The 17,308-nt window shown below is 38.9% G+C and overlaps 1 protein-coding gene across 4 annotated transcripts in view; it reads left to right on the forward strand.

The window, feature by feature from the left end:
* The first annotated feature begins 3,313 nt into the window (after positions 1–3,313).
* Positions 3,314–17,308, forward strand: part of LOC117566934 (protein grainyhead) — a 49,609-nt gene continuing 35,614 nt past the window's right edge. For 3 of the 4 annotated variants that reach the window (XM_034246557.2, XM_034246558.2, XM_034246559.2), the window contains exons 1-2: positions 3,315–4,808; positions 10,711–12,559. In XM_034246557.2, the coding sequence (XP_034102448.1) occupies positions 11,226–12,559 (1,334 nt within the window). In that variant the 5' untranslated portion in view covers positions 3,315–4,808; positions 10,711–11,225. Of the gene's footprint in view, positions 4,809–10,710; positions 12,560–17,308 lie in introns of all 4 variants that reach the window. The other variant, XM_034246556.2, reaches the window with a different exon arrangement.

A 17,308-nucleotide genomic window follows, 5' to 3' on the forward strand; every position in this document is an offset into this window, starting at 1 on the left:
TGCTGAGGCGCGCTACCTTTTTCTGCATTCGAACAGTATTAACAATAAGAAGAAGACGCTGTGTTTCGGCACAAAGCCGACTTTTGAATACCCTTGCAGAAATATGTATGTATTTGTGCGTATGCCCTTAATTTGTGTTATTCTCTGCAAGCGTGTAAAAAGCGTCGATTTAAATTGAAAACATACAAAAATTATACATTTTTAGCAAAAGTTGTCGAATTAACTTAACTACAACAAAATAGAAGATGTAAAATGAAACATGGCAAAAGTTAACATGAGTTTTAACAGGGGGAAGTACGAGTATTGGACTTATTGACGTAGTATTGATGAGGCACAACATTTTAAAGCACAAATTTGAATTTTGAATTAGATTTGAATTTAAATTTGAATTTGCAGTTCGATCAGTTTGATGAAGCAGAGAATGTTTTTAGTAGCAATTAGCTAGTTGGTGTGCCTAGTTTTAATATGCATATGTACTTAATAATACTTAATAATACACACACACACAAAACACTCACACATACAAACACAAGCTGAATGAGCTAGAGAAAGAGAGCAAGAGAGATAAGCTTGTCCACTAGTCCGCCCCCTCTCCAAAATAAAAGCCTTAGCTTCAGTTCAAAATATATGCACTAGAAAATACCTAAAACGAAACCAAAGAAAAATACCAAAATACCATTGCAAATATGCCGCGATCATCATTGAATTTACGTCACTCAGGCTGCTACTTGGAATTGAAAATTCGACAACCTCTTGCATTAGAAAACGAATATCGATAAACGATAGCCAATAACGATGAAACGAGTTATCGTGTGTCATTTTCCATGGTTTGTTAACTTAATTTTAGGCAACAAATAATAAATACACAAGCAACCACAAAACAAACAAAAACGTTTGTGTCTGTTTGTTTTGTTTTTGTTTTTATTTTGTATATGTTTTAATTAATTTTTCTACTTTGCAAAAACTTTTTTATTAAATGTAAAACCAAAAAAACAAAAAAAATAACAAACAACAAAACAACACACAACTGAATATTTAAGTAAATTAAATAAAAAGTAATGTCTACATTTAAGTTTCTAGATACACTTAAAAACACACACGAACACTTACAAATACATACATATATGAATGTATATGTAATACATGCATACTTACATAAATGTAAATGTAATCGCAAAATAAAAAGAAAACTAAAAAAAAAAAAAAAAAAATACAAAAACCAATGAAATGAAAAGTATTAGTGAAAAGTTTCGACCAGTTAAAAACAAATAAAATTTATTATAAACAAATTTAAAACATACAAATTTCAAAATGGATACAACCAAAAACATAAACAAAAACAAAAAAGGACATGTTTAAACTAAGCATACATTTAGTTTTAAAAACAAATTTAATATATATTGCAACAATAAACCAAAAAAAAAAAAAAAAACATGAAAATAAAACTGAAATTATATGACAACAAATGGTAAACCAATTGAGTTATTTATTTATTTACATATATAATATACATATAGATATTTATGTTATTTGGGACAAGCAAAAATAATAGATTATAATTTTAATATATTTTTCTATACATCTAAATAGTTTAAATGTGAAATTAATGCAGTTTCATTATCATTTTTCTTTTTTTCTAAAACTAACGAATTAATTATATTATTTATTTATTTAAAAGGTTCAATATGATATAAACTATTAAATAGAAAACGAACAAAGAATTGAATATATTTTTTGTTTATCTTAATTGTAATTTGTATTACAACTGCTAAAATATAATTTGTCTTATTTAAAAGTATTTATTTATTTAAAAGTTACAATATGATATAAACAATTAAATAGAAAACGATAAATTAATTTAATATATTATTTGTTTATCTTAATTGTAATTTGTATTACAACTGCTAAAATATAATTTGATACAAATATTTGTTTCTTTGCTAAAATGTAAAATCAATGCAGCTGCATGCAAAATTTCAATTAAATCAGCAAGAGCACCCTGTATGCGGACTGGCAGAAAACACGGCAAAAAGCACACTGAGCAAACAAACAGTCGCAAAGCGTTGATTTCGCTGCCGTTGTCGCTACCTCGACGTTGTTGTTATTGTTGCTGTTGTCGTTGCTGTTGTTGTTGCTGTTGTCGTAAGGCGGCGTCGGAGTCTGTGCCGACGGCTACATGGCATTCATTTGTGGTACATGCATAACTATTTTCGTGTGTATGTCTGTCTATATGTGCATGTGCGAGTAAGCTAGTGTGTGTGTGTGTGTGTGCTTGACTCTCGCAGCTCTCGACGTCTGCCTCTTCTACCTGGTGTCCAACTGCACTACCACTTTCACAATGCGCTGTCGATGTCGTTGTCGCTGCCACAGTCGCAGTCTCAGTCGCAGCAGCAGCAGCAGCAACAAAAGCAAAACAAAAAATCCGAGTCACAATGTTTGAAAGTTCGAAAATGAATGCACGCCACACGAAATGAACATTGAAAGCTACAAAAGTGCAAAACGCCAGGGCCGCATTCAGTTAACTGTCGATGCTGCTGCGAAGTCAAAGCGCCTAAGTATTTGCTTCACATACACATATGTATGTATGTGACGTCACGCAGCTGGACCACAACGCGCAGAGAGCGCTGTTTTGGTTGTGTTATTGCCTAGGCGCACTTAGTTGGGTTTCAAACCGAATTTCGAAAGAGTTTGTTGCCTAAGTCTTTTGTGTAGTTGCACAAAATACGTACCTGCGAATGCTGCCACTGCCACTGCTGCTGCCACTGCTGTTGCTGCTGCGCACTAGAGTTATGCAGGTGCACGCACACACACTCAAGAGACACATGTTGTTGGCTTGCAGACAGTGCGGACAGACAGTGTCTACCTGTGTGTATGCGTGTCTGTGTGTCTGTGTGTTGCCAGTGTAGAGACACAACACCATCATCATCATCGATTCGATGAATTTCAGTTTCGCTCTGTCTCGCTGTCAGCGTCGACAGCGGCCGCGGCAGCAACTGCGACAGCAGCTCGCTCAATATCAGTTACGAAAGAGATGAAACCATAAAAAGCAATAATAATCGAGCAACGCTGAACGCTCTCTCTCTCTCCCTCGCTCTCTCTCTCTCTCTCATATACGCAGGCACACTCTCTCACCTGTGCGCTCGCCTGCACACACACACACACACACACGCACAGCACCTTGCCCACACACACTCGCACAAACTGCGGGCGCTGCGCTGACGCGAGCAGAGCAGCAGCCACAGCAGCGACGTCGACGGCGACGGCGACGGCGGCAACAACAGCAACACAGCCAAGCACATTCAACAGTTGAACAATCTCCAATTGACTCTTTGGGCATTATAGCCGAGCTCAACGTTCATCCGCGACAAGTTTGAGTTTTTCGTACCTTTCGTGCAGGCGAGTTACACATTTTTTTCGCTTTTCGCTATTCGCTGCTCCAACACACACGAAAAATTATTATTAATATTAACAAAACTACTGCAGAAAATTCAATGTGATTTAAGTGAACAACAGCAATAACAACAACAGCAACAACGCAAAAAGGTAAAATACAAAATACGACACACAAAACGAAAAAATAAAAACGAAACGAAAAAAAGAAAGAAAAAGAATTCGTTCGTTTCGCGTGTGCATACGTATGTGTGTGTGTGTGTGTGTATTTGTGTGAGACTCCATATGTGTGTGAGTGCGACTCAGTCGCTCGATGCGTATCTGTGTGTGTGAGTTTCGATGTGCGCTGCGCTTGTGTGCGTGAGCGCGCTGTATTTGTATTTGTGTGAGCCAAAACGAGACGCCATCACAAAGCTGAGAAATAAAATTCAAAATAAAAATAGTGATTAATAACAAAAAAGCGCAAAGCGAAGCGAAGAACAACAACAATAGCGACGACAGCAACAACACAAACAGTGCGAGAAAAAAGCGCGTAAAATTATAAAAAAAAATACTTAAAACAAGCAACAAAAGAAAAAAGGCGCGCAGCACAATGAAAAATGTATAAACTGTTAACTGAAGTGCAAAAGCAGAAACAGCAACAACAACAGCAACAACAAGAGTGCAAAGAAGAAGCAGCGCAGCAGCAGCAACAACAACAACAACAACAACAAAGAGACACAAATGAACCGCGCATCCGTCAGCGCCAGCCGCCCCCGCATTCCCCTCGCCGCGCAGCCCGCTTCACTCCAGTGTTTCTCTCGTGTTCGTCGTGGCAATTAAAAAGTTTTATGCAAAATACGCAAATCAAATGTTAATGCTGTGACTTGTCACTGTCTGCGTACGCGAGTGTCGACTGTGTATGTGTCTGTGTGTGTGTTCAAAATGCACAAGCAGCCGCCAGCAACAACAGCAACTCCAACAGCAACAACAACAACAACGCAGCAGGCAACAAGAGCTTCGCTCAGTCGACAAACAGGCCAAGGAGTCGCGCATTAGAAGCTCGAAAGCGCCCCCAAAGCACAAAGCCAGCAGCCACAAACGCATACCACAGCAGCAGCAACAGCAACAGCAACAGCAGCACAAAAGTGGCGAAAGGTGCACCCACCAGCAGCAACAGCAACAACAACAGCAACAGCAACAATCGCAGTCAACAAGTCAAAGCGACTGGCTTGCCTTACGTTCCACTTACGTGACGTTAACGTTTGTCTTACGTTAACGTAGTTAGTTGCCTTCCAGCCTAGCGTGCCATAGAGATCCTTACGAATTGTAGTGCCAATATACAACAACAACAACAGCAACAGCAACCAAGCAACCAACAACATACATTTTTACCTGGCCCAGGCATATATTATACATACATACACATACATAAATACGTAAGTACTACAGTAATTATAAATGCATAAAATGCACAGGGGCTCTTTAAGCCAGGCTTAAGACACGACAACGAACAAACGAACCAACGACATCAATAAAAGCCAAATATAAAGCACCCTGTAAGGTGCTGCGCAGACAGTTTTCTTGCTGTTTGCGTCGCAGTCGCAGCCGCGATGGTAACAACAGCCGCAGCCGCAGCAGCAGCAACAGCAGCCAACATACTTTGTTAGACAGAGAGAGAGAGCGCGCAGCTAAAAGAGCATAGCGCGGGAGCGAAAAGGGATCAAAAGGTGTTTGTCTGTGTATTGCGCGACGTCACGTCTGCGCACTGCCAACTCTCTCGCTCTCGCTCTCTCTCTCAGCGTGTTGCGCTGCTAGCGTCGCAGTCGACATGTTCGAAAATCGATGTTGTTGGCCATTTGTGTGAGTGTGTGTTTCTTTTTGATTACGTTTTCTCGTGGCTTCGACTTCGTTGACTTCGTCGTCGGCTTTAACTCTGCGCTGCGTGTTGCTGCTGCTGTTGCTGTTGTTGTTGTTGCCTCTTTTATATGATTTTTTTATTTTTGTATTATGTATTATTCTTGATACTTTTTGTTAGTGGTCCGCACATTGATGATGGCGATCAATTTGGGGCTGCGATTATGGTACAGTAAAATGAACAGCGTCGACTTCGTCGTCGTTAGCCACTACGCAGCACACACACACACTCACACACGCACGTACGCATACATGCATGCATACAATGGCACTCACATGTGCACGTCAGCTTACACACACACACACACATACCTGCACACGGTTGAGGCACACTTAACCCACACACAAAAAAGCAGCGCGCCAAAGGGGCGAGCAGACGATGGGGGAGGGGGGAAGAGTAGAGGTTCACTTCGTGAGAGAGTTATTTTATTTTCGTGTTCGTGTTAACGTTTATTGTTTTTCTTTTCTTTTTCTGCGTTTTCTTACCTTCTTGGCTCTCAGTCTCAGTCTCAATCGCAGTCTCAGTCTCAGTCTGTGTTTCTCCTCCACCTCCAACTTCTCTCCCCCGCTCCTCATCATCTGTGTTGCTCTATCTCCATCTCCGTTTGGGTTTTCGACTTTATGTGTAGTTATTGATGCCCGGCTTTGACCGATGGCTTAGGGTTAGCTTCGTACATTTCTTTCTTCTTTCTGTCCAGGGTGCTTACACACTCACACACACACACATATATGTATATATATTTATGTATATGTGATGGTGTGTGTGTGTATCAGTTCTATCAAATGACTGTCTGGAGCTAAATTATGTCGAATCTTGATGGCATTTCAAATGCTACGAATTGATTATTTCGTTTATGCTCCTCTAAAACTAAAGGGGAACTTCAGCTGATCAATTTTCCAGCATGAATAAATTAAGCAGGTGCATATAGATGGAAGAAAGCTTTAATTCATTCAATTTACCATTCTATATGTATTACATTTCATTTAAAAATATTGATTTTACAAATATTGTTCTATTCTATTAAAACCAAATAATAAAATCGCTTACTTGTATTTCCTATGCAATATAACGATTGTATTTTACATAATTAAACGATTTATTTTTATGACTTCAAGGTTTTAGAAATGCTCTATTTCCTAGTTTCAGCTAAAAGCAACTTTTAAAAGCGCCATCTGATCTGAATTAAAATTCATTTATCTACCATCATGAATAGAATATAGATAGCTATGTTTAATTATTATTAATTGTGTAATCATGAGTTTAAAGCTTTTGCTAATCCCCATATGTCGATTTATTATAAATGTTCTTGCCCAAAGCCTTGGCTTTCAAAAGTTTTTGATGTGAGTTGAGCTATTAAGTTTTACTCTTCTTTTAAATACTAAATTCTAAAGAAATTAATTGATATAATAAATGATACATTAGCTAAAAATGTAGTAATATTAATAAATATAACAATTAAAAATGAAATATTTGATATATGATATAAAAGAAACGATATAAAAGCTAAAAATCTAATAATTTTAATTAATATAACATTATAAATTGAATATTTAAAATATATTGAATCTTAAATATTATTTAAAATTCAATATTTAAGCTCTTCTGGCGTAATTTACTTTTATCTTTTATAACAGAATACCAATAAAGTCAACATACTGATTTTGTATTTTCATATTTAGTACCGTTGATAACAATAAATATTTCCACATATTTTTCAGTGGCCAATTGAGCATCTTAATCATAATTAATTAAACTCTCAATCATTCTAATCTCGTTGTAACCCAATTAAGTGCCAGAGCTAATCACTTGATAAATAGACAAAGCTTTTGTCTGGCATACAAGCTTTGGCATGGCGAAAGCTCTCGCGAATGTTCGCACACCTTCTTCGACACTCTCTTTTATACCGTGGCATAGCCTGAGGCGAGCTTTCAGTCAGGCGATGGAAACGAGCGAGAGGCGTCTTTACCTGTTACCTGTTACCTGGTTGGATTGACCCCATTTGTGGCAGTGTTTTGGCAATTTTTGGGCGCTAAATTGGCCAAAGTGCTGATATGAATTTAATTGTTTTCTAATTGCTCGCACTCACAGCTTTCTACGCTGCCCGATGATGATGATGATGATGATGGGCGTCAGCGTCTAATCGCATTACGAGCAGAATCGGGCCACGTGCCGCAGAAGCTAAGCGAGCTCATCAATCGACGATTGACCGGTTTTGTTGTTCCCCGCAATGTTGTGTGCGGTGCATTGTGTGTGCCAAAATAAAACCAAGAGCGAGCAAGAGAGACAGAGAGAGAGAGAGAGAGAAATGAAAAAAACTAGTCTATAAGCGCGCCACATGACACTGACCTCACCTACTAACGGAACCAGCATTGCCAACGCACGAGAGGAACAGGCAAAAAAAATAAAGTACAACCGGGAGGAGAGGAGGGCTGCTGCTGCTGTTGCTGCTGCTGCTGCTGCTGGTGGGAGAGTTGAGTTGAGACTCAGAGTCTCTGACACTCGACTCGAACTCGAGCCGGTTCACTGACAAAACACAAAACAAGTTTATCCATATCCCCAACAGACTTGACTCTCAGCCTCATGAACTTTGCAGCAGCAGCAGCAGCAACGGCAGCAGCAACAGTTTTTGGTGGCGTTTTATCAAACAATAACTGGCAGAGTGTGGACGTGCCACCTGAATGTGAACCTGGTTCGGGGGCAGCAGCCGAGCTGGAGAACCAGAAAGTCAGCATCAACATCTCGGCATCGGCAACTTCTGGATTAGGTCAAGGATTGGCGACTCGTTGTTGTTGTTTGGGCCTGGTACCGGACAGCCGCCGGTACCTGTTCTAAAAAAAAGCAGAAAAAAAACAAAACCAAACAACAACAACAACAAGTTGTTGCCACTTCTCGTTGTTTGTTTCGGTTCACTTAGCAAAATCCCTCGAACAACAACAAAATGTAAACATGTTTTGTTTGCTAAACTCAAAACTGGAAAATTGTTATTGAAACTGAAATTGGAAACTGGACTAAGTATTTCATCCAGCAGCTGATGGATTGGATCGCAATTGAGAGTGTGTGTGTGTGTGTGTGTGGAACACGGGAATGGCGCGCGCGAGCTTTTGTTTAATTTCCACGCAAACACTCACACACTCTTTTGTCTTTCTTTTTGCTGCTGTAAACAAAACAAAAAAAAACAACAAATCGTCGCAAAGCAAAACACAAATAAGGCACACCGTTGACGACGTCGACTGCGCTGCTCGCGTCGCATCAGCTGTCTGCTTTCGTCGCTTCTTTCCACCTGTTATTGCTCTGCCACCGTCGCTGCCGGCGTCGTCGTCGCTGGCGTTGATGTGATGAGTTATGCAGTTACACGTTTGACATTTGCGAAGGAGTCAAACTAGTTCGACGGGCACGTGTGGCTGCTTTTGTTGTTGTTTATGCCCCCTTCTGGCTGTCCGTCTGTCTTTCTGCCTGTCTTTCTGTCCCTCTTCTACTCCGCCCCGTCTCGCTCTGCCTACGTTTCGGTTTCTGTTTCTGTTTATGTTTGTTTGCATGTTTGTTCCGTTTGTCTGCCTCTGTGTTTGTGTGTGTGTGTGTGCTTGCACATCGTTCAACTCAACAACAATAACTCAGTGGCTCATCAACGTCGTCGGCTCATCGCAGGGGAAAAGCTGCCGAAACGTTTGAACTCGTTCCATGTTCCGCGTTCCTTTTTGCTGCTTAACACTTGTTTTTATTGGGGGGCGCGTCTCAGTCGAGTAGAACGACAAGAAAGAGCAAAGTGAAGAGTACAAAGCTTTTAGAGTTCGATTTTGCAAGGAGCTTTCTTTCCTTTAAGTTAGTGATAAAGAAATGGCACATCAAAAAGCTTTTACTGTCTGATCTCATCTGCAGCTTGGGTTGCGTAGTTTCTATATTAAGTATTTACTATAAAAATACTTCTGAATTAGAAGCTGTAGATAACTCATAACTCAAGTATTTTTATGTTCATTGTGTTTTATTAATGAGTATTAATCTTAGCTTAGCTAATTCAATAGGTAATAAACATAAACGTATTCGTTTATTTCATGTATACCAAGAATTCATTTGGATTTCGTGATTCGAAATATTTTCAAGAAACAATTTCAATGTATCTTCTGGCTAATTTTAACCAAATTTAAATTCTTTATCCTCGCATATTATCACAGCATCTTTTATTAATAGCAATTTGAAGCGAGTCATACTTTATTGATACTTAAAAAAAGAAAGACAAAAATAAAAAAATATTTACTTTCATTCTTTGGTAAATTGAAATTTATTCAAGTGACAATTTCTCTACTTCAAATTTAGCTTTTGAGTAATTTTAGTTAATTTTAAGATCTTTATCTTCTCATTGATATTTAAAAATGAAAGGAATATGAAAGTATTCAGTTTTGTTTATAAAGGGGGAGAATTCATTGCACTTTGGTTATTTTGAAGATTGTTTGTGAAACAAAATCAAGATTTAATTATTATTTTTTTTTTTTAATAATTAATATTTTTGTTTTGAGTTTAGTTAGCTACAATATAGAAAATTTTAATTCATACTCACAGATTAATTACAGTTTAACTTTTGTATAGTTCTATGGAATTAGATATATTTTATTATTATTTTCAATCTATGTTTATTGACAGGTATTATTATTTTTATAGCCGCTACTCATAGGGTAGAAGGGTATTATAACTTTGTGCCGGCAGTAAATGTATGTAACAGGTAGAAGGAGGCATCTCCGACCCTATAAAGTATATATATTCTTGATCAGCGTCAACAGCCGAGACGATATAGCCATGTCCGTCTGTCCGTCCGTCCGTATGAAACACTGGATCTCAGAGACTATAAGAGATAGAGCTATAATTTTTTTTGGACAGCATTTGTTATGTTTGCACGCAGATCAAGTTTGATTCAAATTTTTGCCACGCCCACTTCCGCCCCCGCAAATAAAAAATAATCTAATAACAAGCGTAATTTTAAAGCTAGAGTTGCGAAATAATAACGCAATATTTTGACTTTATTAAAAATGGGTATGCTCTCACAGTCGAGCACACTCGACTCTAACTTTCTTACTTGTTTGTTTATTAAATTTGATTGGTTACAAATTTGTACATCGTTTAATTGTGAACAGAATAAAACTCTGCCTCTTGATACTTTTCTGTTGGTATTTGGATTGCAATTACTTGAAGTTGACTATAATTTATCGACTATTTGCTTTTTTGCGCGTTGCTTCTGCGAATGCTTTCAATCATCACAATCTCTTGAGATCAGTGAAGAATTGAGTTTGTTTTTTTGTTGATTTGAAGAGTCATTCATATCAGTTGAAATTGATCGTTCGTCTGTTTAGAAAGAGCGTTTAACGGTTAGATTAGTGAAATGAGTGTAATTAAAATCGTATTAATCAATTTGTTTTGAAACTTGTTTATTGCAGCTAATTACAACGACTAAAGCAACAACAACAACAACAACGACGAGAACGACGACGACGAGAATAACACAGGGGCTACTTGTTGGGTTACCCAAGTTCCTTAGTGCCATACAAATGCAATATTGAAAACAACAACAACAACAACAACAACAACAACAGAAACAACGATTGAAACTACAAACAACAACAGCTACAATTGAATCTACAACAACAAGTGCCTTCATTGAGAACGTGATAGTGATATTTATAATGTTTATATACTCGTAACAACAACAACCACAACAGCAACCACAACAGCATCTTAAGCTTGCCAGCAACGATAACAGATAACAGAAACAACGATAACGATAACAACGATAGATGCTCATATGTTTTCGCCAAGCGACGCCAAGCTCAACACGCAACAAGTCTTCCAATTAGCTCGTTAAGCATACGCCCCACTGTACAACAAACGCATCCCTTGTCTTGCCATCGCGCTCATCGCTGGCAGAGACAGGTTAGCGTCATAGCATCATATAATGTCCACATCCACAGCGACAACCAGCGTGATCACGTCCAACGAACTATCGCTTGCCGGCCACGCCCACGCGCACACGCACACGCACACCCACGCCCACAATCATCCACATCTCCAGCAACAGCAGCAGCAACACTCACAACAACAGCAACATCGCCTTGGTGTTGGGGTCAACGTTGGCATCGGGGTTGGCATCGGAGGCGTTGCGGGCTTAGGCGGCATTGTTGGGGGTCATCTTAGCGACGCTTCACTGTCGCCCATCCAGCAGGGCGCAAACATCGTCGCCAGCAGCAACAGTTCCCCGTTGGGTCAAAACGGTGTTCCACTTTTGACCACAATGCATCGATCGCCGGACAGTCCGCAGCCCGAGTTGGCCACGATGACGAACGTGAATGTGCTTGATCTGCACACCGATTCCTCGAAGCTGTACGACAAGGAGGCGGTGTTCATCTACGAGACACCCAAGGTGGTGATGCCCCCGGATGGCGGTGGCAATCCTGGCGGTGGATCGAATGGCGGACACGATGATGGCGGTGGTCAGGTGATTGATGCTCGCATTGCGGCACAGTTGAGCACACAGCATTTGGCGCCGGCTCCGCAACAGACGGAACATCAGCCGCTGGCCAAGATCGAGTTCGATGAGAATCAAATCATACGCGTTGTGGGTCCCAATGGGGAGCAACAGCAGATCATTTCGCGGGAGATCATCAATGGGGAGCATCACATTCTGTCGCGCAACGAGGCGGGCGAACACATTCTGACCCGCATCGTCAGCGATCCCTCGAAGCTGATGCCGAATGATAATGCGGTGGCCACCGCCATGTACAATCAGGCCCAGAAGCTGAACAATGAGCATCAGGGCGTCTATCAGACGTCGCCGCTGCCTCTGGATGCCTCGGTGCTGCACTATGGCAACGATAATGTGATCAAGACGGAGGCCGAGATCTATGAGGATCACAAGAAACACGCTGCGGCCGCAGCGGCTGCTGCTGCTGGTGGCGGTGGCAATGGCGGTGGTGGCTCCATTATCTACACCACCTCCGATCCGAATGGGGTGAAGCAATTGCCACACTTGGCTGGTGTGCCACAGAAACTCGATCCGGAGTTGTATCAGCCGGACAAGCACATCGATCTGATCTACAACGATGGCAGCAAGACGGTCATCTATTCCACCAGCGATCAGAAGGGACTCGAGATCTATTCGGGTTCGGACATTAGCAGTCTCGTCTCCGACGGTCAGGTTGTCGTCCAGGCGGGATTGCCTTATGCCACCACAACGAGTGCTACGGGACAACCGGTCTACATCGTTGCCGACGTCGAGGAGCATCTGCAGGGGTAAGTCACAATCACTTGCAGTATTATTTATAGACTTAAGCATGAGGGGGATCTTTAGGAGAGTTATATGCTAGGTTTAAGAAAATTTAATAGAAATTATATTCAATTTTTGTGCATTGAAAATGTTTATTAAGGGTACATCTCTAAGATGCTTCAGATTAAAGTTTGGTCAAGCTTAAATTTATATTATAAAATCTCTTCCTACCTACTAGCATTCCTTTTACACAAAAATCCTCAAAATATAGACAGCTAAGATGCATCCATCTTAAGTGTTGTCGATTGATATTAATGCAAAATAACTTAAGATTAACGTTTGGTCAAGCTTTAATTTATATTATAAAATCTTCTCTGACTAGCATTATCCATACAGGAAGATGTCTACACTTTAGGCAGCTAAGATGCATTCATCTTAAGTGGTGTCGATTGATATTGTTACAAAATTGTTTAATCCTAATTCACTAAATTTAGTATCTGCAGACAGAAAACTTTGCTTGAAGTTGTCCATTATGTATTCTCAAGTTATTCAAAAGATTTTAATTACTATATAAGATCCTAAAGACTTTCTTCGTGAGTAAAGTCTGCAAAGCATCCTTAAGGCAATCTACTGATTTCCTTATCAAATAATTTATTTTCAAAAATACATCATTAGTTTTTGAAGACTTTTGTCATGCGCAAAGTCAATAAAATATTTCTATAGTTGTCTTTTGATATCCTTAAAACATAATTTATGTGTAAAATCAGAAATTATTTTTGTATAGCAAAGTTTTCCATTGAAATCTTTACTGTCCTTCATTATTGTGAAGTTTTTTATGTTTTGGATAGTTTTTTTAAGGATGGCAAAGCGCAGATGCGATTTATATTCTTTGTATAGTAAACTAGTCGATTGAACTATAAATTGTTTCAATTATTTTTGCCTACTTTTAAAAGAATTTTTTACTGTGATTAATGGGAATGTTATTTTCTAAAATGTGCCCTGAAATTTTTAGAATGAATTGCGAAATACTTTGTGTAACGAAATTTAAATAATAGGTTGTCATTCTTTTACTTATTATTTAAAAATAAGAATTGAATTCAAGGCAATAAATTTAAATGGTAAATCAGAGTGTGCGACAATGATTTTAAAATATAATATGTTGTATAAATATACAACAGTATATTCTGTTATATAATATATCACACTATTGTACAGCAGTATATACTTTTGTATATTCTTATATCATATTTTAAAATCTTGGTCAGTTTTACATCATATTTCCTATATCTTATTTTAAATTCTTGGTCTTTATATGCATTTCTAAAACAAAAGAAATCATAGGAGATGTTTTTATTACTTATGATGCTAATTTTAGCTAATTTTCGTTGCATACTTACTTCATTAGGATTGCCTTAATAAAGAATAATTAATATTTGCTCTAAAAGTAGAGTTGTGTTTGCAGTCTGCAAGTTTGCCACTTGATTGTTTTATCTGCTTGACTCGTTTCCACATTTTTATTTGGTACTTGAGAGACGCTGGCGTGCGTCGTCGCAATCGCTGTTTGCAACACACACAGAGAGACTTCATCTTATCTTGGATCTCAGCTAATTGTTGCACATCTGGGCCCACAGTTGATTTCAATGGCAATCGCATTGCATTCGAGTTGAGATTGTTGTTGTTGGGAGCATGTGGCCGTATCGCTCTAATATCTCCATTGGCCCGGTTAACAGTTGTGGACGCGTCCTTTTGGCTAAAATGTTTGGTCATTTGCATTTCTCATGCATTTGAATTAACCGCTGCCCGTTTTTTTACTGTTAATTATTGCGATAGGCAACACAACAACAACAACAACAGCATCACTAACAAGAGCAACCAAAGAGAGTTGCTGCAACGAGGAGGTGCAGCCACGACGAGGAGTTGCAACAACGCCAGCGCAACGTTTGCGCCTGCAACATTCGCAGACCAAGTTGCGATGCGCCTGGCAATCCTCAGTCCCCATTCCCAGGGGAATGACAGCTTCCGTTGTAACTGTTTCTACCATACGTTATTGCAACAACAGCAACAACAGCAGCATCAGCAACTGCAACACAGGCGAGCTTGCAACAAAACTCTGGCATTTGGCGTGCATCGAATCTGCAAGTAGGCGAGAAGGCTAATAATACCACAGCCATTGCCACAGCAACAGCAACAGCGAAAGCCAAAGTCGCTGCCAAAGTCGAAGCCAATGTCGATGCGATACACTCAAAGAAATTATCTATCGATTTTGTATTAAATCAACAAGATTAGATATTGAGATTCTGAAAATGACTAAGTGTAACCCAGCAAGCAAAGTTATCTCTCTTGTTATTATAGAATAGATTAACAACAGAGAAATAGATTATCAAAAAAAGATGTTCAATGTTGCTGTATTTGCATTTGAATTTTAACACTTTAAGACGAATTTTTTCTCGATAAAAATTGCGTGATTTTAAATTTGCTAAACTCTATTTTTTGGCAAAAAGAAAAATCTTGGTTCCAAAGGATATTTTCTTTACATTACTGTTGATCCTTAGATCAACAAAGTAAATTGAAAATTCTTTCTTTTTTTTGCAATAGAATCAACAACAAATAGTTGATGTAATATAGCACAATCTTTATTTAAGAATTTTAAACTGAAAGCCATAGAATAACAATGAAATTAATCAACAAAAGGCGCAGAAAAATCTATAAAATCATAACTAAATGCGTATATCTTATGAGTATTCTCTCTAAATAATAACTCTGAGATTTTAAAGTGATTTTGATTTGATCTTAATGCATTATAACCAAAAATACATAGATCTACCACAAATATCGAGAAATGTTGCATAACAATTATGTGATTAAAATTATAAATCCTTCCTTAGTATTACAATCAAATCAAAAATAAATCGATACATCAGAAATGTCAAAAACTCTTTATATAAAACCCATGGGATTTCAAATTGATAATTATATCATTACCTCTTAAATCGAATTTAAAATTGAAAATTATATCATTATCTTTTAAATCGAATTAATAGTTGTTGACCACTTTTCTTGTTAACATCTTGAAAGAACAAATTTTTTTAGAATCAATACTTTATTACTTTTCATTCAAAACTTCTTTCCGAAATCACAGATTGTAATTTGATATAACAATAATTCTTAAAATGAATTTTGTCCCCTTGACTTTGAGTTCACATTAATTTTTTCGCTGTGCAAAGCAAAGTCGCTGCAACACGAGAGTTTTGCTGTTGCAGCAGCCTCCACGCGGATGTGCCACAGCCGCCGCAATTCATTTTGGAGCAGCCGCCGCCATTCTCAATCCTCGTTACCCAACTCTGTCCCCAACTGTATCTCCATTCTCATCCTCATCGTCAGCTCCAACCTCCTTCCCATTCCCATTCCCATTCTCTGCCTCATCATCATCATCATCCACAGCATCGTCGTCGTCGTCGTCGTTGCTTTTGGTATGCGCAAGCAATAAAAATTTGAATATAAATTAATCTAATAGAGAACCGTTACGACGCCAATGCACCTCGAGCAAGGTGCTGCCAGTTGTAAGCTTGCCACATGCGGCAGGCGAAACACCAACTAAGTCATCGCCAGCTGAATCTGAATCTGCATGCCGCAGAGAAGCTAGAAGCTTCGTCAGCTTCATCTGCTGCTGCTGCGGCTGCAACGTCGATGGTCATCCTGTTATAGCGGAGGCAGCATCATCAACAGCAACAGTCGCTGCCACACAGCGGCCGCTGGATGCCGCTGCATGCTGCATGCATGTTGCATGCACGCCAAGGTCCATAAATAACGACAAAATTGCGTTTCCGCATATGGACGCCTTGGACGCCTCGCTCGGTTGCAAGTTGCAACCTCGGGGACACCGCGCCACATCCCGAGACGCCTCTGATGTTTGGCATGCTGTTTGACCAACGCGCTGAAGACACAAGAATCAGCAAGAAGAAGAAGAAGTGAGCAGCAGAGGAATCAAAAGAAGCTGCAACATCAGTTCAGTTGATGGCATTGCCCGCCGCCTGTTTTGTTGCCTCTTGTTTGCCTGTTGCGATTCTAACAAACGTGCCACATTGACCATTGGCTGCTGCCCCCTTGCAATCGGCTTTGCGTGTTGCACGTTGCTGTTGCTGTTGTTGTTACTGTTGTTGCATGTTGTACAGTTGCTTTTTGCCTTGTTTGATATATGGTCGAGGCGAATGGATTGAAGCTTCAGCTGCCGCTTTGTGACACTTCTGCCATTGTCTTTGCCTAATTCGGATACCCTGTAATTGACAGCAGGCCTAAATGGGTGTGTTGTTGTCACTCAAAATGCTGAGAACGTAGCTGGGTATGCTGTTGCAGTAGATACCTTGTAATGCGCATTTTATTCGCTTAGACAATACTAATTATCTAATTTCGATACCCTGCAATGAACTATCAGATACCCTGTAAAGCAGATAAATTTTTTCAAACTCCACATTACACTTTGATTGATAATTTGAGAATGTTTTTCATCATATTTAAAAAGTTTAGCATGTTATTCAAAATTTAAAATAACTTATAATAAATTAAACAAATACATTTAAATTAAAAAGGTAGAATAAATAAAATAACATACTATATAATATATTTAATTCAATTTAAAACAAAGCAGAAGTAAAACTGATTTCAGAAATTACAAAATTAGCATAAATAAAAAAGCTATTCACAAAACGAAGTCCAAAAAGCTATAAAAAAATGAACAAGCTGCAATAAAATTAACTGATTACTGTAAATAATGTAAG

Source organism: Drosophila albomicans, chromosome 3 (assembly GCF_009650485.2).
Source record: "Drosophila albomicans strain 15112-1751.03 chromosome 3, ASM965048v2, whole genome shotgun sequence".
In the NCBI taxonomy this organism is placed as follows: domain Eukaryota; kingdom Metazoa; phylum Arthropoda; class Insecta; order Diptera; family Drosophilidae; genus Drosophila; species Drosophila albomicans.